The sequence below is a fragment of the Anopheles cruzii genome, chromosome 2 (genome assembly GCF_943734635.1).
Source record: "Anopheles cruzii chromosome 2, idAnoCruzAS_RS32_06, whole genome shotgun sequence".
Taxonomy (NCBI): Eukaryota; Metazoa; Arthropoda; class Insecta; order Diptera; family Culicidae; genus Anopheles; species Anopheles cruzii.
In genome coordinates, this window is record NC_069144.1 from 13,571,141 (window position 1) to 13,594,279 (window position 23,139).

Sequence of the window (23,139 nt, forward strand, 5' to 3'; positions counted from 1 at the left end):
TGGAAATTCAACTGCAGTTGTTCGGTAAGTACAGATTAAATTAGGACAACTAGAGGCGCTTCTTTCGGACACAGCTCAATGAAGAAAACCTTTCTGCTGTACGTTAAGAACTTTTCCGCTTTATTTCCATTATTTCGGTACAGTTTAAAGTGGAACAAGTTAGATTGGAACAATAGGGCGGTGAGTTACGATTCCCATTTCTCTGTGGATCACCGTTGTAAGTTCAATTGGCTACGTAGTGGCTAAATCGCTTCCCTTTCCATGCATATGGGCTGTACAAATTCCGTTCTGTAGAAACTACGGCGACGCACGCTAGCGTTCGAACACACAAACACCACAGTGTTAAGCTTATTGTTATTTTGATTTTTATTCCCTCCGCCATTTGCTTCTTCCGTCTTCCATCAAACGCCTATGTACACCGCTCCGATAATATTTACATACGCACAATGTCCAGTTTCTTGCGCGTTTCAGGTTCAATATTTACAACCAACAACCAAGGATAATTTTTCTGTCCGACTTCTGTGCCACTGCCACTTGGGCCGAATGCTAACCTAACGAGTCCTAAATATCTTAATATCCGTTTGGGCTGATTTCAGCAACCGCATTACTACGACCCTACTTTTCATAGCAATAGTGGTTCTCACGTGCGTCACTTGCGCGGCCGCTTATAATAGTTACGCTAATGTCATGGAATTCAACCTATAGACGCCGCTTGAGTTCACGCTTTACACACTAAACATTTACTAATACTACAAGTCTAGGACGCTACCGCCGCCCCTAGATCAGATCTATGTTTTTCTCAATTGGACAGTGCACCCATCGGATACAAAGGAATACTACATATTTACAGTCCCGTCCTAATCGCTCTTCTTCGCTCTCTAAATCGCGCTTCTTTCTGTGATCACTACTGGTGTCTTACGAAACTAATAGGAATCCGTTTGTTGATGTAGCTGCTACCGAGCATAAATAGTGTCACCACGTGTCGCTGCAAAGCTCCCCGCTCCCCTCGAGCTGGCAATGGGGGGCAATAAATAGTAATTTTAACCGGTACACAATAAATAACGTATCAACAGATCGTAGCCGCCTGCAGCCATCCGGCTTCCACGCGATGGATGGCGACAGCATTAGGAATCATACTCGCACACACACACGGCACGCAGGCTCCTTAGAACTTCCGGTTGTCCCGCAGGTGGGCGCGTTTCCGGCGAATTTTCTTTTCGCACTTGCCCCACCACGACTTTTTCACGCACACCGATTCCGGTTTCAGCACGAAACACTTCATCTGCACGATGTTGAAGAAGAGCTTGCCGACCAGATTGGCGTCGCTCGAGTCGGCCATCTTGAGACAGGTGCGGAACCTGGAAACGGAGCGAAGAAGGAAAGGAGTTAGAATTCTGTTTCGGGATTTATAATCGATTTTATTACAAAAAATCTAGACATGGCATGTAAATGTAAATTAAAAAACGGAGCAGAGAGAGAGAGAGCGATGTGGCAACGATTTTCCTGCAATAAAAAAGTAAAAACAAAACAAACATTAAACAGAAAACCAAATGAAACGATAAACTCCGGTGTGGGGTGGAGGAAACTACAACGCAAAACCGTTGCAGCGTTTAGGTTTGTCGTAAAAGTCGCGCCAGTCTCGTGTCCCCTTCACTAATCACTTTATTGCACGGACACGGCCACGGCTTGACATGGCCACAGGAGGATCGTATATCAATCGCGCAAGTGTTCCGATAGCCCTTCGAGAGAGTGCGGTGTGTGTGTGTCAGTGTGGGACGTCGTGAGACCCGACGGGGAAGCGACCAACGAGCAGTGCCTTCAGTGACAGCACCAATAAAGATAGTAATCTTTGATCTTCGAGCTCAATATGAATTGGCTCGGGGTTTTTTTTGTCGATTTTCCACCCAAAACGAGGCCACCAAACAACCCACAAGATGCATCGAGCGGCACGATTGCGGTACAGAATGTGAGGGCTTAATAAAATCTAATTTCTTAAACGGATTACCCACCGAGATCGTTATCGTTCCGATGGGAAAGCGGAATGTGAGAAGATGGCGGTGACAATTGGTCCCAGTCCCTGGTCGTAAGTGATTTTTATCTTCCACTTTGCACTGTAAACGAAAACTTTTTGCGTCGTACATCGCAAGGCCAAAGGAAAATCGACACCGGCATTTCGGAATTGCGAAAAAAAACCAGAATGGACCTCCGATTGAAAGGACCATACAAATGTATGTACGCATCGGCCCACCACGGCGGAACCCTACAGAGAATCTTGTGCGACAGCGGCCAGATGGACTGCACAAAAGTTCTCAACTAAATCATCCTGCACCAATCTGCGCCTCGGTCACGGTCGGTGGTGATTTTATGAGTTCGATTCGGCACCACCACGAGTCTGCCAATCGCATAAAACTGCCATTAGCACTGCTACCGGTTCACGGTTTACGGTGAAAAATTATGTGCGCCAACCCGCGTTGCCACGGCATTATTTATGGGCCCGCGAATCGGCTCTAAGACGTACCATTTGCGGCCCTCCGTGTCATTAACATTACACACGGATTAATGTCCTTCGACGAGTGCAGCGCTCGAATGACGCATCCGCAGGTGCACTTCCGGTGTACACTTGACCCGCCGTTTGGCTCATTAATTGTGTCACACGTTCCCCGATGTTCACCCGAGGGCCAATTTTTCTAAGCTCCGGAGCAAAACAAAAATGTCGCTTCTGGCCACGTCGTGTCTCGAAGGATGCTTCTTGCGTTGGAAGACGAACCAAGGGCAGATGGGCTTACTACTGGTGGTGACATTTTTATTGTCTCTCGTTACAACACCACCGCCCAGGACAGGAGCGGAAGCCGGTTGAAAGAAACACAAACACAGTCCTTGCAAACGAAAATCGTCCTCGCTGTTCCGGACCCCGGCATGTTCCCCGAGCGCATTAACACTTTGTCGTCGTCATCCATTATCAACCCCTGGGTGCTCATTGCCAGTTAAAACATCGCTTTGGGAGTGTTGTCTCACTTGTCAAAGCGGGACGGGATGCCGCCGACGGTGTAAAAGTCAATCCATTCTCTGGTCTACCTTTCTGCAGTAGTAGGCCTTGGAGTTTACTTCACCACACACCGTTTGCTTTCGGCTCCAGTCGGCCCTCCCCGACCGAAGGGATGCTGAACACCGGAACGGTTCCTTCCTTTTTGCTGTCCCACTTCCCGCTGACAATTGGCCGGAAGTGGGAGACGAAGCGAGGCTGTTGTCGGTGACACGGTGTTGCCATTTCTTTTCAACAGTGCCGCGTCGAAAGACGAAGCTGCACCGGTTGGTGATTTTAATTAAGATCACTTTGCCACAGAAATTGTTTGCCAACTAAGATGACAGATTAAGAGCGCGCTTACTGCGATCTGAAGTGAACAAAACTTGAAGTGAGTGAAACAATTCGCCACAATCCGCGCTAAATTTATCGATTTGAGTGTTTCTTTTAGCAACCGTTTAAACCGATGTAACAATCACATCGTTGTGAGTTGAATGACGCTTGAAGTGGATTATCAATGTTCAAATGAACCAATTCAACCACATGAATGCATTCTTCGCAATTGAACATCACTTTCTTTGGTACTTCATCACATAAAGAAAGCCAACAATGATTCAATGAATAAAGCTGATTCTTCCGACGGTTGCCAAACCTTCGAATCCATCTGCCATCGACAACCGCAGCCGATGATTCGCAGCCACATTCAATCAATCAAACACCCGCCAGCCCGAAATGATATGCTCTTTGCCGTTAATAGATTATGACAAATTTATCGACGATCGGTGCAGTTTCCGGACGGTGATCGAAATGGGACCAGCTGGCCCCTGAAAGCGAAGGTAGGAGACACCGCCAGGGCCATAGCTAATCGCGCAGTGCGGCATTTGTGGCCGGTCCCTTTGAGGTCCCCTCGACGAAAACTGAGAAAGGACGCAAATCAATGACAGATGTCCACTTGGCGTTGTCCCTTCGTAGCGGGCCCAGAACTTCCACACAGACGCGCAGGCCTATCCCGTGCCAATCCAGTAAATTACCGGCCAAACAGTAGCAAAACACTCTTCAGTGGCCGGGGAGCGGCCCCGATCGAAGGCTTTCTCAAACCGAAAGTAGGCGCGCACACACTTCTTGACTTTGTCCGTTCGTTTGCCGGTGCCTCTCAAGTGGTTTCACTTTCTTGCCGCACGCAGCTTCCGGGTGAATCGGAACGAATCGCCACCACACACACTTTCGGAGCGAGCGGATCGGGCGGCAAAAAACAACATAGAAATGGGCCGAGATTTTGAGGCCTCTCGTGTGGGCCGCGTGCGACGTATGCTACCGCTCGGTCGGTCGGTTTTACTACGGGCGCTTGAAGGTGCTGTATTTATGCGAAACCATAAATTGCAGACAATGGCGTGGCAGGATGGTTCAAAGTCGTTTCACCCACCGTCGTCGTCGCCGGCGTCGCTGGCCACTTTGCGGTATCGTTTTGCGTTGTCTCCGGGACCAAGTTACCTTCCGTTACTTTCTTCTATCGTTGGTCATCCGCCAAGAAGTCGAGATTCTTGAAAGATGACTAACGTAGCGATGGAAGAACCAGGATTCGGTCGCTCCTTTCTTCTTGTGTATCGTCACCCATTTGTCGCCTGCCGTTGGCGGGAACGGTCGGGACGTAGTATTATTATTGATACGATCTTGATAATTAATTCCCGTTCTCGATCAATTTGTACGTCTTGGCGATAAAAATCTTGAAGATCCTAGTCGACGAGAACGTGCGGCCACGTCCACCGGTTCGGCCGGTTCAAAAGAACAAATAGATTCCGCGTTCTTTTGACCAACCAACCAACCATTCTCGCTTTCCCCAGCGCTTTCGGGATATCATATTCCTCATTTTTCCAGCGCCTTTCATTCCAATTCCTAGACGAGCGTAATTATTTCATCCGATACGAGAAACAATCGGAGAAACATGTTTGTCCTCGTTGTGGGAGGTTGGGCCCGTTGTGATACGTGGCCCAAGAAAAACGCTTAACGGCACGGGGGAAAAGATATTTTTCAAACCTGCGACGGAACCGAAGCTCATCGGCTAAGGAGGAATTGATTGCTCACTTATTAATAATCCTGCGCTGGGTTCTTTCCTCCTCCTAGTCCTAGTGATTGTTGTTCTCTCATTATCATTAAGATGCTTTTCCTTGTGTCTTATGATTCTATGCGTAGGAAAAGGTGAAAGTTGGGTGAAAAAATCCCCTGATACAGTGACCCAAATCTGTTCTGAATATCTATGTCTCTGTTGCCAATGTTGCCTGTTTTATTCTAACATCGATCCTTTCTTGAACTGTCATAATTTGTACTAATTATCTTTAACGATCTTCAATCTCCTTTAAATGGCCAACCTACAACCAGCTCAATGGTAATGTCTTTCTACAATGCTCCCCACCATAAACGAGAACCATTCCATCACTCATCCGACGCCGGTCAGAACTAGGTTGCTGACAGGGCGCAACTGGGCCCATCCTGGGACGCCACGGTTTAAAGTTCTCGACTCCCCGCGGGGTCAACTTCGAAGCAGCATGGATGGAAGTCCTACCACCTACCACGATCCGTAAGCTGGCCTGGGTAGCTCTATTTAGTCAATCAATTCTCATGCGTTACAACCCCAGACTAGTCCCTCTGGTCCGCTGTAATTTCCTTCGTAAACCGAACGAGACCAATCCAACGGGCCGTCGGTTCTCCTTCGCCAGCAAATGGCGCCTTCTGATGAAGGCGCCGCCAGCAGTGCGTTACCGAGAACACGCTCCTTTTATCCTTATGCTCGTTTCTCTGTTGTTTTTTTCTAGTTCTTTCGTCGTCCCAAACTCCGCCGATTGGGTGTGAACAAAGGGCACGCATCATTAAAAGCGGAGTTCCGTAACTCGGAGGGAAGAAATCCGGAGAAGAAGTCCCTTTTGGTGGCGAAGGTCAGGAAGCCTAAGCAAACAGTGTGTGCATTCGAATAGAGTGTTCCAGTTCAGAGCCGAAAAAGGGAGTTTATAAAAATATCGCTGTTTGCAGTGGAGTTAGTACTGTGCCGTCGATGGGCCTGTGGAATTCGGGAGGCCATCTTCTACAAAAGCAGCCATGAATTCTTATACCCGTTTGTTTCCGTTTCAGAATGATCCGATAAACAAATCTATTCCATCTGCTTTTGAATTCCGGGCGAGCGTCGCAGTCGGTCGACTGACCCATTTCTGCGAGAAGAGGCCGACCACTTCATCGGCAAATCTCAGCAATAGCAGGATTTAACTGGCCCATTAGTACCCGCTACTACGACCAGCGGAAGAAAAGAACCTTTCACCTCGAAGAAATTTGCTGGCCATGCCCATTTGTTGTACCCCTCCGGCTTACGGCTTTCCTGTGGCTTTTATCGGAGACCGTTCTTTGACGCCCGACCTGAAAGAGCCGTTCGCCGGCCGTTCGGCGTTGGACGTAATTATACACACGTACGTCAAATGATGCCACTAATTGACCGAAAGCCGACATTAATGAGTCTACTGCTGATCAAACGGGAAGGCCCCGGTTTTGCCCGGTGTTTTGGTGGCAAAATAATAAGTGAATCTTTTTTGGGCACATTTAGCCGCACAAACTACTGGCGTTTGGCGGGGAGAGTACGTCAGATCGAATTTAACTGCGCCATACGGTGAAGATCAGAAGATATTAATGACTCCGCTAATTACTCCGCGCAATCAGCAATTTGTGGCTTTTTGCATTTTTAAAACGGTCTAGCGTGGAATTGAACCATGAATCTAACCCATTTGGCCACAAATTATCGCTCTAACAGCTAACGTGGTCTGTTAAGACACGGTTTGGATGCGTTGTAGGCTGCGCCTTCCAACCAAACTCTATTCGCGTCATATCGTTGGCCGCATTAACAGTGCATTCCAACACGACAACGATCCGTCCGGTGTCGAAAGGTATTACTAATCCATTAGTGACGAAACAATTAAAAGGGACCCCTTTGTAAATTGATTGGCATATTCCAGCCCCATCGACACGAGCCCCCTAACGATCGCCGATGGGAAAGAAAAATTCTCACCAAACGCTTAACGGGGTGGAGTTTACTTTCGACCACTCTCTTATCGGTCGGCCACCGGTGGCCGATCTCAGAGCCAATCATAACCGGAGCGGCCGGACTCCGAAATCGAAACCGACACGAAACGGGATCACAATCGCATTAGCGGTGCAGTAGATCGACCATCACCGGGGATCACAGGGTCACGGGGTTGATGTTTCAATTTACAACCTGGGCCCGCAACCCAACTCAACTCTCCGCGGGCCACAGAAGCCACACACCAAGGACCCGGCCCGGACACAGACTGATCGAAAACCGGCACATCATTCATTATAATCAATTTCGATCATGAATTCGATCCACTTCGCTGCTGTCCGGCCCAGGGACTCCAGGGGCCCCAGTTGGGCCCAGGCAATCGGTAACAAATTACCTATCAGGAGGAAACTCTGGCTGCACGGAGAAAGATCATCAATCAAGGTTTGCATCTCGTGAAAGATCGTGCTGCACTGTGGCGGACAGGCCATTGCCCCACACAGTGCGAGGCACCGTTTAGCACACGTGGTGGGGCACTTGTGCAATGCAGGACCGAACGGTGGGCTGACCCTGTGCGCCATGTCTTGCGCCATGGCAGTAAGGTACACCGAGAAAGCAAGCACCGATCGGGGGGGTTAACAGGCTGTAAAATAATAACACTTAATAACACAGAGCGCCGATCGTGCAGGAGTCACCGATCGCCGGCCGATCGATCGACGCCGCCCGGGGGTATTGTGCGCGCTCTGCCGAATTTACCTCTCGTCGCAGCTGCAGTGCATCAGCGTGTTGACGCGCCAGTTGAACAGGCCGTACTTCGTCTCGAAGCCCAGCATCCAGAAGGGGCACGAGAGGTCGTGCTGGCGGCAGCAGCGGTCGGCCTTCGAGTAGCCGCCCATCTCGACGTAGTTCCGGGCGCTCCAGCCCTTGCCGCACCACTTGGTGCCCGGGACGCGCAGCATGCTGGACAGGTCGCGGCGTTGCCTGCGCTTCGGCGGGAAAGATTTAAATTCCATGTTTAGTTCGGCAGTCGTGATAAACTTCTTTCGGATCGCAGGTAGCATGTCAGGTGTTTGGTTGGGAAAGGCGAAGTGGAAAGGCGGACGGTTGGAGAAAGGACGAACGTAATGGGAGGGTGTAATAAATTTATATTAGCGTCCGGCAAGCGCCGACCGACGCCAGAAATCGATGGTCAGGAATGGGAATTCTGGGAAGGATCGCACTGGCGGGAACGGCGTGTTGTATCACAGAGGAAAAAGGACACTCGAATCCTTCACACCGATTCCGGGAGCACCATTAAGACCTATCATCATCAGCATCATGATTAACATCATCGGAGAAGGGGGAATTCGGTGCTTACCTTTTACGGGGCTGTGACCGCGCCGGATCTTCTAGTCTTCTTCTAGCTCCACTAGTTTCAAGTCCTTTTCCCATTCTCTCTCTCTGTCTCTCTCACGCGCCCGCAAGCCCTGTTTGTTTCTAAACTGAAAATTGATCGTCGATCGTGCTCCTCAATCGGGAGGATCCCCAAGAGGATCACCCCGGACGGAGCGCGGCCACTTCTCCTCTGCACGTGGCTCCAAAACTAACCTCGTGTCGCAGCTACAGTGGCTGAGTGTGAAGGGACGCAAATTGAACAGGTCCCACCGGGTGCCCATGGCCGGTACCATGATCTTGCAGTGGTCGTGCTTCCGGCAGCACATGTCCGCCCGGGATGCGCCTCCTAGCTGGCGGTAGTGGACGGCCGATTGTCCCTTGCCGCACCATTTCGTGTTCGGCGACAGGAACCAGTCGGCGATGGCCCGCTTGTGTCTGTGTTGTTTCCGGTTATGCAACGCGGTCCAAACACCGCCGGAAAGTGACCATTTTATGTGCGTGTATGCGTGTGTTTGAAGTGATGGATTTTAACGTGTTATAATGTCAGTTTGTTTGTTTGTTTTTCGTTACATCGATGCGAATATACGAGATGCGCGCGAGCAAATCAAAGGCAACAAAATAGAAAGAAACGGAAAATAAAAAAGAGCAATCGTTAATACAACTGAATCAAATAGCGATACGGAGCTAATCAAAAGGTGAGCGAAACGAAATCTATTAAACTTATTAAACGCCAAAACCGTGCAAGGCAAACGAAAACAAAACAATAAAACTAAAGTGAGTGTGTTAGAAGATGCGGTGACCGTAAGTAAAGTTTAGGTGTTGTTAGCAAAGTGTTTGAGTTTGTGTTAGTGACCGGAACCTTTACCCATTTTCTAGTAACGTTTTAGTCCTGACCAAACCCGCTCAAAACTAACGGCATCCCAAAAACACCACAAATTGTTAATTTTCTTGTCATACGCTGTAATTTATGTTTCGTTTTTATCTCTTTCGCTGTTACGAACATAAAAAGTAGCAACATTCCGATCGATAAAGTGCAACAACGCGCTAACACTACTGCCTGCGTTATGCCGCTAATTCCTCCGACCGGAAAGGGAGTGACCGTCGCCGGTGATGGCAGATAAGACGGGACGGCCGTGCCACTTCACGACGACCGTGCCACGCCATGATTAATCGGTCAGGAAGCTCAAAAATCATCTGACATCGTTTTCGTCACCGGCAGCAGCGTCAGGTGTGCCGCCGCCGCGAGTTTATCAGTTTCGTCTTGCTTCAACTATATCTCTTTCACTCTCTCTAACCGAATTCCACACCACCCCGTGGATGAGATGCGCAAAAGCAAACTCCTCCCCACCGGGGGCTACTACTCGGGGTTCCGGTGTTCGGGTTTTGGCGTGATTTATGTGATAAACTATGCCCACCAACGCCATCCGATCGTGCATCGTTCGTGCTTCTCGCCGCAACGTGTCGCATGCGCGCGCTGGAGAACGTTGCACGACACGCAGCATCGTGTCACGTGGCGTTCCGTCGTGTCACGCACGAGGATTGCAAATATTTTATCGTCATTTTTTGTGCCACCCGATGTGCGCAATGGCGCATTGTTTGGGGGCGATTTCGAAAGGAAGCGATTCGGAATTCGTGACCCCCCATCGTAGTTAGTAATCGGCTGCGTAGAGCAGGACGGACGGGGCTGGGTTGCGTCGGCGTCCGAGCAAGCCGAACCCGATTGTGCCACGATTCGCTCCGATTCGTTTCCGGTCAGTGTACGGGGGCGCGCGGGGGTTAATTCAGTGGTTAGCGTTCGTGCGTTCCATTTGGGGCGTGATTTGCGCGAGTGCTAAGGACACGAACTTTGGAAACAAATTTGCCATCAGACACACAGACACGTGAGGCTCAAAACAAGGGTCTGTTTTTTCTGCGATGCCGTGGTGCTGATGCTGATGTGTTGTCGGTGCTCGGAACATGCGCGCGAATGTGAAACACGGTGCCGAATATATGGTCCCAATCAGTGCATCTCAGTGGGAAAATGGTGGGTGTTTTGGGGTTTGTTAGTTCGGTGCCGAAAGGAGTGAAGGGTGCACAAGAGAGAAGGTGCAACGGCGAGCAATTACCTCTGCAGCTTCTCGTTCGCTATCCGCTGGTGCTCTGGGTCCGCGCTCCGCAGCCCGGAAGCGATCTCTTTCAGCTGCATATGCCGCACGTTGCACCGCTGCTTCAGCTCGTGGAAGTTCAGCTGGCCCCTCAGCTCGTCCGGGATGTCGGCCGGTGTTCGGAGCGGAATGTAGGTGAGATTGCGCATCCCAAACGCATCGGCGGCCCGTTGCGCCTGTGGCACACCGGCCGGAAACTCGTACACGTTGTACTGCAGTTCCTCCATCTCGGACGTTACGACGTCGTGCTCGAGATACTCCCGGAACTCGTGATCCGACACCAGCGACTGGCGGCCCCGTGCGGGTAACGTGAACGGTGAGCTAAAATTTCGTGCCCGCGCCTGTTTGAACTCCGTGCGGAAGCGTTCGTGAAACTGGTGCACCAGCGACCGCTGCCGGACGTACTCGCAGTCCATCATGTCGCCGTCGCTGTTGTAGATGATTTGCATCAGATAGGTGCCGGTTGCCATCTGCCAGAGGGCCAGCGTTTTGTTGGAACTGTAAAGACGGACGACAAGAAAGCGGGAAATGTTTTGATTAACTAATGAGCTTTTTATTGTATTTTTTTATGATAAGCCGCAGCACCGGCGCAGTAAACATTCCACAATCGACGAACGACGGAGAAGAAATTTCACTAATCTTCTAGTGTGCAAGGTCAACAAGAAAAAAACTTGGCATTATCGGTTGGCGATTGGCCCACTCTAGGCCACACGCTCGTCCGGAAGCTTCGTCGTAGCGCTGTGCCATGGTCCATCCATTTTAATCTTGGACCACGCCGTGATCACGTTGCGTGGACTTTTGGACCTTTTTGGCGCACGGCCGCGTCACTCGAGATTCATGACGCCATCGCAAAGTCAGTAAATCTCTTGACCGTCGGTTCTTGCCGACACTCCTCGGAGGGATTCTCTCCTCATTAGGCCATCGTTTATGTCACCACCGACCGAACGGATCGATCGATCGATCGGAATCCAATTAAAGCCCACGACGGTCCCGCGGCGGTCACCTTTATCACCCCGGGGAAACTCGTGCATAATTTATGACCGCTCCAGAGCCAGATAAATCCCCGGCAAGAGATCGGCGAGGCGAGCGAATGTTTTTATTTTTCCATTCGTTCTTCCCCCCGAAAACGGGGCCTGCACCTTCGGTACAAACACCGTGGGCTTGAGTTCCCTTTTTCGTTTCGATTTCTCTCCGCGCCTGTCAACGCTTGGGCCACATTTAACGGTGTGGTGTAAAAAATTTACAACCATCACCTGCGCAAACCCCGCAGACGCATCGCGCACGGACCGCGCGCTGAACATCGACAGAACATCAACTCGGTTACGAAATCTCGTAAATCGTCCCCGGCCAAAGAGTGGCCAAAGCGTGTGGCACCCAGTACGTTTCTTGCTGTGGCGTTTTTTTCCCCCATTTTCCCCTGCTTGACCAAAATTCCATGAAATCGGTCCGATTTGACCGATTCGTTTGATGATGGTCAGCCGGGCGAGCAAAAATCAATTGCTACGTCATCACTCTGCATCACGCTGCGTATCGTTACACGCTCGTTGTTTGAGAATTGGATGAAATAAAACTGTAACTGTGCATTTATGTCGCAGAATGCCGTCCCCCATCGGTTCCCTATTCCGGAGGACTAACGAAGTGACCCTTTTTACGCGCAAAACAAAAAGCGCTAGACAATTTGACGTTAAAATATTTCAAATATTCCCAATTCCCGAAAGTAGCAACTGGGCACCCGATGATGGCCCGGTGACACCTAATGTGAAGCAATGTTTATTTGAATTCAGCAACCGCACTTAGAAAACGGTGTCCTTCTCCACTCTCCGGTTTGCGGCCTCCGCACGGGCCCCGACCGACCGAGAGGGAGCGAGTTTAGAGTAAATCCGATTAAAGGGTTGCCCCTTTTTACATTTTAGATGCCCGAGGACACCACAACCCGAGCCCCGAAATGGTGTGATTGAGTTGGAAGAAAGCTCCCTACACGAGGGCGCAGCAGCATCAGCTTGCTGTTTCGTGGAGTATGCTGAATTTTCCGTCTTGCGGTCATCGCGCATCACCACTTTACTTTCCACTCCACGCCAGAGCCTTGACCCCGCCCCGCTCGAGCAATCTCCCCGGGCGGATGGTGAACTCACCACCGCGCCCGACGACCCACAACTGGTGCCTCTGCGAATTCTCGAAACTCGAATCGCATTACCTTGAACCACGACGACCACGGGTCGGGTCGGGTCGGCTGGGTGGTGGTGGTGCACGGAACTCTGTCGTAAGCCTGCCGTGGGGCCAGCCAAAAAATAGTTTAAACGACAGCAACCAAACGTCAGAAGACACAAAAGGTTCAACCCTGCGCCTGAGCGCAAAATTTATGCTTGCCCAAACATAAACTAGCCTTCTAGCTTTTGCCCATCCGTTTTTTTTTTCAATTCGCTTTTTCAATCGCGTCCTCGTCAATAAAAAAAAAGAAGGTTTTGCGACTCTCTCGACAATCCCGTTTTCCTTCAAATCAATCCGCGGCGCGTAAATGGCGCGCCGAAGGCTTCGGTCTATCCTTCGCTAGATTCCGGTTAAGCAAAACAAATAAAACTTCGGATCGCCAATCCATCTTCCGTTGTGCCGTTGACGAGCGGCAACATCTTTCGCTAGGATTCGACTAGAGCCGGCCTGACGCCTGACGTTGCCAGCTGCTGCCAGAAGCTCGGTGCTTCAGTTCTTGCCGCCTTGTGCGGTTTGTGGGCGAAACGTGCAGATGAGTGTGCAGAAACCCCGGGTCCCAGGCGGAAGCAAGCAACAACACACGGTCGGAAGGTTTCGAATTTCAGCCCACTTTTGTGCGGCCCAAACAAAACTCGAGAGATAAAGAAATGGCCAGAGAACGCCTCTTACGATTCTTGTGTAATAAAATTTATCAGAATTATTATTTACATCCATTTTATAGTTTGTGTAATCCCGATCCGCAGAGAGCAGCCCTTAAGAGATTATTTAAATTTATTTCTCTTCCTATGTTTTTCTCTGCTTAAGACGATTTTATTGATTAACAATCTTGACCAATCGGAACACGGTGCTGGTGCTGGGGCCTCTGGCGATGGCGTGTTCCGGTGAAGAAAGAGGCACAAAATGTGGAGCTATTCCAGATCGCACCGGACCCGGAGTGTAGAGTCCCCGTTGGAGTGTCGCTGTCGTAAACAATAATCAATTTCCTTGAAGAGGTTCTCCCTGGCGCTGGCCGCGAGCGCGCCCGTTCCACGTTTATTAACATTAACGATCAAGATCTTAAGAATCCGTTTGAAGTGTGGTGCACATCATCGATGCCGATTTCGAACTTCAAAAGAAAATCAATGGGAAAACTGCGCTTCCGCTTCCAATAATCGGTGTCGAATAAAGTGTGCGGAGTGGCGAGACTCCCTCTCGGCACGGGTTCCGAAACTAAAATAAACCATTTGCTGGCCAGTGCAGCCGGGTTGCATCGTTCGAAAGAAAGCGAAACGGCAGTCCACGGGCAACGTGGCGATCTATTTATTTGAACGGCAATGGTCGGAATTCGAACGATCTTCACGCGAACGTGCGTGTCACGATCGCATCGCGCACAGTAGAAGCCGGAATCAAAACAACGGAGTGTATTACTACTTGCCTCGCGGAACAAGTTACACCGAAGCCCCCGGACAAATCCTTCCACAAATCTCGGTGAAGATCTTCCTCATCGGACGGGCGACAACGATTAATTAAAATAGGGAAAGATGCCCCCGCTCGGCATTTGTCGGTATCGGGACGGTCCTCGGGCCACGTCAACGGTCGTGGTGGTTCTCCCCGATCTCCCTGTCTCACTTGAAGGGTTCAAACAACGGTCGTCAGCTTCTTCGTCAGTTCGGTTGCGATCGTTGCCGCTCCTGTGATGTACGGAATTTCCAAACAACGCACCGCGGCTCTCTTCTATATTAACTTTCTTTCCGCCCAATCTCCATTCTAGATACCGATCATTCGGGGCAAAGTAACGCAGACTCATTCCACACCGACACGGGCCACGGGGCAAGATATTGGACCAGAAAAGCCAGCGTGTTCCATAGACGACCGTCGCCGTCGTGATATCCGGCGTAAATTAAGTAATCGTTTGAAGGCGAAAAGCGGAGAAAACTCCTAATGATCATTGCCTTCCCGTCACCATTCTCCGAGCGAAGCGTCGTGCGCCGTGCGAGGAGTTCATAAAAATTTAGTGACCAAATTTATACGATAATCCGAGAGCATAATTGTTTGTCGGAGGGCGCAGCAGACTTACGAGGCGATGCCACGGGTCGAACGCTGACTGGAAGATGAGCTGTTTGAACTTTTATGCTCCAATTCTCAACGCGGCATCCCACGGACCGACGGAAGTTTATGAAGAACACGAGAACCACGTTGACTATCGTGTTTTTCGTATCCTCGCAGACGATCATTGCGACACCAGCACCAGCGCCCGTTCAGCATCCGGTACGTAACCGATGATCCGGTTGCTTCATCGTCGATTTATTTTATTTCACTTTTCTGCTGCTAGCGAGTGGAGACGATGATAAATGGTGCTACATTGTGGCGGTGTTAACCGACCCGTTATAACGTTTAAGGCGACCTGCTCCGATCGGGAGTCGAAATATCAACCGTTAGGTTAAATGATCCCGACCAACCCAATGATGGTGGTCAATAAAAACATTGAACCGGCAACAAATGCGAAAAAAATGGATACATCATAAGTTCCTCGACTGCCAGTGGTTCTCGTAAATTGTTTTCTCATCACTCATCGCAAGTCCGGTTTTTTGGTTTAGCGAAAAAACTGTTTCATCAAGAACGGCCGCCGGTCGACGAGTGGAAAACACCACCCAAATCGGACACTGGGAAATTTTCCTCAACCCAGCAATGGAGAAGAGGGCAATAAATTTAAAGGTATCCCACGCACGCACGTGACCGTGTCACGCCGTTTAGACGCTTGTCAAAACAACTAATCAACGCGTTGCTGGTTCTTTTTTCAAATAGATGATCCAGTGATCGCTGTTCGCCCCCAAATCCAACCCACGGCTTTCCATGTCAACGTGCAGCGGGTGAGCATAAATTTCCGCGCTCGGTCGCGCTCGATCGCGATGTCGTGGTGTCGCCGTGTATTTCATCGCCCTCTCTGTGCAGCGAGCATTCACGCACGCACGAGGAACGCAACGCGAACCCTCTGTCGGAGGTGGAATGCAACGTGGTGGGCGCCACACCGACCGACCGGTGAGATGCACTAGTATGGCCCCCTGTGAGAATCCCGCGGTGAGGCGATGACGAATAACAAAAGCACCAACTTAAGCACTTAAGAAAGTTGCCAAAAGAAAATAACGAACGCCAGCGCCAATTGTCAGTCACTCAAACACTAACATTTGCCAAAAGCGCCCACTTTTTGGGCACAGTGTATAATTAGAAGGCCAGGCTGGCTCTCGGAAGGGGTCCGGTTGTTTAACTTTCGCGCACCAGCACCAGCATTGACCCACGGTTTCTTTTTCGCCTCTGCGCTGCGCGGACCGCATAACTTCTTCTGCACATCGCTGCTGCCGCGTTGGCCCGCTGGAAAGAGCCTTCTTCTCGTTCGTGGAATACCAAACATCGTACGATGTTTCGTCTAGTGACGTCACGGTGCCTGGTTTATGCTGATTCGGCTTCAAGAAGCGAGTATCAGTTGCTCCATTTCCTTCGACCAATTACACCTCCCGGGGGAAGTCACGTCGCGGAAAGTGTTAATTATGCAGTTTTTTGTGCTATGGTTGTTCGTATCGCATCAAGAACGGAGGATGAACGCAAATGGACCACTGGAAATTGATACTGGGCCTCCGGAACCCCTCGCGAAGCTCGAGTGACGCACTTCAAGAGTGCTGCCAACGAGCGCTGAGACGCTCGTGACCTTCCCCGCGGTCGGCCCGCTGGGTGTCCTAAGCCCTAAGGGACACTTGGACCACTTCCCACACCCAGAAGTAACAATTCCCATGCGACAATTATTATTGCGAATTAAATTAAGTGTAAATCCGTCTAATCTGGTCCAACCGGAGGGTCCGGAGCCCATCCCCGGAGCACGGCATCCGGTCCGGCCGGAGAAAGGGGACCGAATTCGTATCAAATTGCACACAAAAGACACAGACTTCCTGGACCCGTGAGGGGGAGGAGAACGGACCCGGCTTTCCGGACACCCTCGGCTCGGAAGTGTGCTGCTCATTTCGCTAAAAGTCGCAACCCGGCGCGTGTGGCCGAGCCACGACGGCGGAAAAATGGGCGCAAAACTGTATGTGAACCCATTGTTTCCCGCTCTGGGCCTGGGCGGTGCTGTCTACATTCCGAGATTTGTCCCGCTGCTCGTTGAGCAAATTGCTTTTAATGTTTTCTCTATGCTTCCTATGCTCTATGCTGCTACCACCAGACACCGGGCCAGGGAAATATCCCTACGGACACAGAGTTACGAACTGTTTACCGCCATCATCGTTTGGGGTTGGTTGCACGCGTTCCACGTGGTGCAACTGAGCCATCATCATCATCATCAGCCTTCCGTCCTAATAAAAGGATCAAACGCATGCTGTGCGAATGGGGTGCGAGTGGCAGCACTTGGCCCGCCGCTGCCGCCGACGGTCGGGAAGCGCAAACAATGCGGTGCAGCACGACACGACCGAGCACAACGATTTGTTTAACTCTCGAACTCGGAAGAGGTTGGAAGACTTCCGCACAAACAATCCACTTCGGAAGCCACCAGCCAAGCCAGCAGGTACCACCGTGGACTGGTTGACATTGGAGCGGGTCAAGTATGTTGTAGCGCGTGAGGCAACGGCGCACTTCTTGCCGGACCGGTATGCTAATGGACCATCCTTCTCTCGTCACAGGTGTCACTTATCTCGTATGGCATGGGCTGGCATGGGACCTGTTCCGCTCCATTTCGACTCCCGAAAGCTAATTATGCCACTCGACATTCCAACAACCGTGAGCCATTCAGGCGGACATTCAATCCAGTGAACCATATCACCCGATCATCCGATGCTCGGGTTTTAGAATAATAAAACCCGAAGGAACCAACTCAGGAGCCTCCCGAGGTCCTCGGTCCTCGGTCAATAACTCGGACGAGCGAAAGTACGAATGTCAAGGTCTGGGAAGATACCTAGGCAGTCTCGGCGATCTCACGCAATCGATCCTCGGTCCCCCGGCGCACTTTCGATTGCGGCTAATGAAACGGGTCAACTCTCGGTGATCCTCGGTTCCCAGCAAATTCTCAGCCCCCTACCGAATCGATCGCAAACGAAAGTGGCACGCAACGCTCGCTTAATTGAGTTAATTCAACGTTCGAACGATCAACGTTGATTGCCGACGGGCCCGCTTAAACTTCACACAACTGGCGTGCAATTCAGTCTCATCTGTCAACGCAAATATTGATGTCGGTGTCTGAAGAGTTCGCGGAGCTCCCACGGAGATCCCAGAAGAACAACCAGGAACGCGCGCCCTCCTCCTGCCCAACTCGATCCAACAATGATGACATTTGACTAGCAAATCGCAAACGGGGTGTAGTGGTGCTATTTTTAACTGCTCGCGCCACGCCGATAAGTGGCAATTTCGGCGCAGGAACGCACCGCAACTTATCACGAGGCGACTACCGATGCGTAGCTAGAAGGTGAAGCATAAACCGCTACGCACATCCGTGTGTGGGCCGCCCCCCGTATGTGGTTTGTAAACAAAATGTTTCCGCCACAAGAAAAAAAGGAAAAACAAACAAACGCACGGCGGCCACGCTCGCGCAGGAGAAAAAAATGTCCAATACCGCGAAACAAACGACAACGTGGCGCGATGGTTTGCATAATTTTAAACTGTCAAAAACCCGAAGGGGGGTTCCCACTACGCACACCACCAGCCAGCACTGTATTATGCAATTCAGAACCGACGCCGCGGTGCCAGCCCCCACCTTGGGCCCCACCAGTGCAAAGTCTGTGGGGATCTACGTGACGGACTACGCCGTCACCGAGGTGCGACACTGAAGATCGTACGATCGTATGATCTATCTTGTACGCCGGTTTACCGGTTGGTTTCAATTTAAAAATAGTTTCGTTCGAAGGATTCGCTAACGCCACCGGCACCGCGCACACATTATTTCTGGCGAATCTTTCAATCACCAGATCACCGTTGGTTGGCAGCCCCAGAAAAGAAGAGAAGGCCAAGCAGAAGGCACCAGCACGATCGGTAGAGGGCGCCACCGGATCTTACAACATCTTCCGATCGCCTGTTGGTGGGTTGGAGGTGGGTTGGAGAAAACTATAACTGTAGCTATTTGGTCAATCAAGTTACACTACTCTCCACATGGGTCAAGGTGAACCACTGTTCGCGGTTCGCAGCTCGTCTGCCGTAGTCTGATTATGCGAGCCGACTGACATCGGAGACACTTTCAGAACTCGTTGTGAAGAGAAATTCTCCGCCCCTAATCAGGCCAGTTCGCCAGAAACCAGTTTTCCGTCACTTACCGAAAGGACGAGCTTTACGAAAAACGATCACGCGATCCGGTTTGTATTTCGATGGACGCGCACATCAAATGTCCGTCGAAGCGTGTTACGAAACTGGGGCTTGCCTGGGGTGGTACCCAAAAGTGAGTACTTGGCAACTGGCCGACGCCGATGATTACTATGCAAATGTATGGCCCCCCCCCGTTTGGTCAAACGGGTGGACTTTGGGCGTCGGTTCCATGGCGATCCACATTCGCCAGCTGTGGCTCCGAAGGAGTATGGAACATAATTTGCCGGAAGAAAAGAGACACGGTAAGAAACCGAGCATATCTTTATGCTGTCGATCCTTGGACAATCAGTTCTCTAAGCGGCCCAGTCTTTTAACACCGATGAGCGAAAACTTTAAAAGTACACCGTCACGGGGTGGTGTACCAATTGGCACCTCGCACCGGACCGGAGGATTTGGAAAACTGGCACATGATGATGATGAACACCTTAGCGCCTAACCAGTCTACCAGCCCAATTAGGCCCGATTTGCTAACTTCCTAAAAAGACTCTCTCTCTCTCTCTCGCTCGCTCTCTCTCTGGCCCAAAAAATGTGCGTGGTTGGTGGCTGGTCGGTGATGGGTGAAGGGCACACCCCGCTCCTGAAGTGGATAACAACCGGAAAATTTGGTCAACGATTACCGGACCTGACTTGTGACGACAGCAATTAAAACTCCACGCCCTCTGTCCTCTGTTCGGCTGGTGCCGTGTACCGAAACCACTCAAGATTGTCCATCACTCCCAGTCGCATAGTTTAATTGCTGGAAGTCCTCCGGACGTCGTCCGGAAACTTCCACCCCGAACCATTTAAGTGGACGTGGGTTGAAGAAATCGACCAACACTGAAAGCATTCTTCAACTGCAACTAGCGCCCCGGCCGGATCGATTCCATGAGAGGCAATCCATGCGGCGTGTTGTGCATCGCATGCACCATATAATCTGAAGTACAACCCCATTGCAAATTTCGGGAAATCGATAGCCGCTCAGTCGGACACTTACCCAGTGTCAGCGAGGCTCGTCTCCTTGCCGATGATGCCGTTCCAACTGATGCGCCGTTCCCGTTCACCGTCGTTGAGGTAATCGGTTAGGAGGAAGTTGCCGAGCGGCTTCCCGTTGTGGGGATTTGCGCCTCCACCACCGTCATCGTCAGCCGCGACTTTATCGTCGAGATCAACGACGGGTGCTGATTCCCGATGGTGATGATGCTGCTGGTGTCGCCGATGATGCAGAGGACCAGCACCGGATCCGGAAGTGTGCTGTAACGCACTGCCTTCCGGGAGCCGTTGTCCGTGGACAGGCGTCACTGTCGGTGACAGCAGGAGCACCACCACCGTCATCAGCAAGGGCACGGATGTCCACATAAAAGGGCGGCTGCTGCGTTCTAGTGCCAGTGGCTGGTGAACTTTCACTTTTGACTCCGTCGGCCGTTGGTGTTGCCGGGCCATCGTTACTCTCCAATGCCAATCGCGTGCTCTGGTTTGGGCCAACGCACAACGCACCGCTCGCACAAGGACACCGGTTGCGAGACACTGGGTACCGCGTCAAATCTGGAGAAGAAACACCAAAAACACATGCTTTAATCACAATCATTGGGAGCGTCTCGGTTTTTAAGGGATTTCTATGGGAACTGACAACATCTACAGGCTTTTCACACAGCACTTGGCCTCGCAAACTCCACCAAGAAGACGATCCGCACGATCCGATCCGCCCGATTTCTGCTAGACCGCGCGCGCTAATTGGGCGTAAAATTAGACCCCTCTCGGTGGCCAACGGTTCCACTGTTTTACCGGGTCCACAAGCATAGGCTCCCCCCTCGATGCTAGAACTTGCCGGTGCGTGCGTAATCCACTTCTTCGCCTACTTGGAACCACCGTTTTTTTCATGGGGGATGCAGCACTTCACTTACTTGAGCGTTTTCTTCGCCGATTACACCGATTTCTGCAACGCTCCTGAGGTCCCGCTCTGTAGAAAGCTTTCAAAAACTGCAAGGTGTAACTGTCCGCCGATTGGATTCGACGTTGTAACCTTCGACGTTGCGCCAGGAGCCACCAGGACAGGAGATTCGAGTGAAACCGATTCTCAGGATCGATTGCGCGGTCGCCTTTTTTATTGGGGTTTCTTTTCTTTCGCCTCTTTCTCTAGCGATTCGACGATCAAAAACGCGCTCTCGACGTAACTTGGATTTGGCGCGCGCGCAACCAGACAAACGTCAGACACGCGAATAACGATCGGCCGAGCCGAAGCGAACCGTTTTATATGAACGCACCTTTTCTTTCTGCCCTCAACGGTTACTGCCGTTTCGCTTGGGAGCGTTGGTTCGAGCGCAAAACCAACACATCGAAGAAAGGGGAGTCGCGGTGAGACGTTGGCGAGCCCACCATCGTCGTCGCCAAATGTGCCAGCCAGCAACGACGGGTGTTCGCCAAATGATGACGTTGCAAAGCCACAGGGTGGTCGCGATGATTCAGCGACAAACTTTACCTTTTCGGTCTTCGATCTCGTCGACGTAGGAAGCGTTCTGTGTTTGGCGATGGCGATGATTCAGTCCGCTTAAATCGGTGCGCCTTATGCGAACCGAAACAATCCTTTCCCAGTGTACTTCGATCGAAAGCAGTGTCATCGTTGCACCGCCTTGTTTACTTGGATCAAACCGATGAAGCCTGCCGGGTTGCTAGATGAAACCGGCACCGGATTATGTAAACAACAATCTGCTGCTGGCATAAACAACAATTAGTCCGTCCGCCGTAAAACGCGGCGTCACTTCGTATTCGTCATGTTGATACGGGGTAAAATAACAAAATGAAGTATTCCAAGTAATGACAGTCCAAATGACAGAGTTCTTAACCGTTCGTTCAAACGTCAGTACCGGAACGTGCTGTTCTTCCACTCTTATCGAGAAGAGATCCTGCTTTCTTGTGCATAAGGCATCAACAAAACGGCACCACCCTGTAAGCGCAGACGAAGCCGATCAACCTGACTTTGAAACGGAAACTCTTGGGCAACGGCTTCTGCTCTCGCTTCACTCAGCAGCGCCGCTTGATGGCCAGCGACTGGGTGGTGCGCGCGGTATCGTCCGACATTCTTCGCACGCCGCCAAAAAGGGAAGGGATGAAACATCGTACGATGTACCCGAAGACCCCGCGAGGATCGCGGGTTTCTCTGCACTCGTTTTGCGTGCGTCGTCGCGTCGAGCGAGCGCAGCCCGAGGCCCGAGGCGGCTGATTCCTTCTGCGGTACTATTGCGTGATTATAGCGTCCGCCGGGCGGGCTGATAACAAAGTCCGACTCACCTTATCTTATAGGTGATCGTGAATTCGTTCCCCCCGGCTTATCCGGCGGACTCGATGAAGGGTTTGATACGACCCCATTTGGGAGGACCTCTTATCTTTCGCGACCAATGGAGTGTCACCAGCGCAGCGCTTGTTGAACTGCTGCGATTGCCCCGGACTGTTATCAAAAGCGGCCGGGGTTGTTGCTGTCCAAAGAGCGAAAACCGAGCAGCACACCTGGTGGTGGTCGTCGTGTTGCGCTACCGTTTGTTTTGGTGGCCACCAACGGTGGTGGTGGTGCAATGTGGCCGCCGGCCGCTTCCACGTAGCTCATGGTTTGCGATCGCGTGATGAAGCCACGCTGCGAACCACCCTCAGGTATCGTACGATGAGTGACGTAGTCGATAGCGCCTACCTACCGCTCGCTCCACACCTGTGTGCACACCTGGGAGGGGTAGTGACGTGGTGCTGGCGAGCTTTTTTTAGCTCATTCTAGCTACCTTTATGCGCCTGCGTTTACGCGCGCGTGTGTGTGTGGTTCAATGGGTTGTATCTCTCCATTCATATCTTCCTCGATTCGCTCGCGATCGCGAAGCTGAAGATCGTCAAGGAAGGGTGAACCATAAGTCTTCTCCCCCAGAGTTGGTCGACAACAGCTTGATGACGTGCTTCGCCTGCCCGTTCGAATTGATCGTTAAAATTGACCATTCGGTCAGAGATCGAACGAGACACACACCGGTACAAAATGGCGAATAACGGCGAATTGCGTGTGCATCGAT

The 23,139-nt window shown here is 51.2% G+C and overlaps 1 protein-coding gene across 3 annotated transcripts; it reads right to left on the reverse strand.

Annotated features, from left to right (window-relative positions):
• Nucleotides 1-121: 121 nt before the first annotated feature.
• LOC128277490 (uncharacterized) lies at nt 122-21,234 on the reverse strand. Of its 3 annotated transcripts, XM_053015950.1 has the most exons (6): nt 20,998-21,234; nt 20,091-20,638; nt 10,556-11,092; nt 8,664-8,885; nt 7,833-8,057; nt 122-1,358 (listed from the first exon to the last, which is right to left on the reverse strand). In XM_053015950.1, the coding sequence occupies exons 2-6, from the start codon at nt 20,534-20,536 to the stop codon at nt 1,166-1,168; spliced, it is 1,623 nt and encodes a 540-aa protein (XP_052871910.1). In that variant the 5' UTR covers nt 20,537-20,638; nt 20,998-21,234; the 3' UTR covers nt 122-1,165. The 3 variants fall into 3 exon arrangements, with proteins under 3 accessions (XP_052871910.1, XP_052871911.1, XP_052871912.1); XM_053015951.1 differs by lacking the exon at nt 8,664-8,885; XM_053015952.1 differs by lacking the exon at nt 7,833-8,057.
• Nucleotides 21,235-23,139: the final 1,905 nt, after the last annotated feature.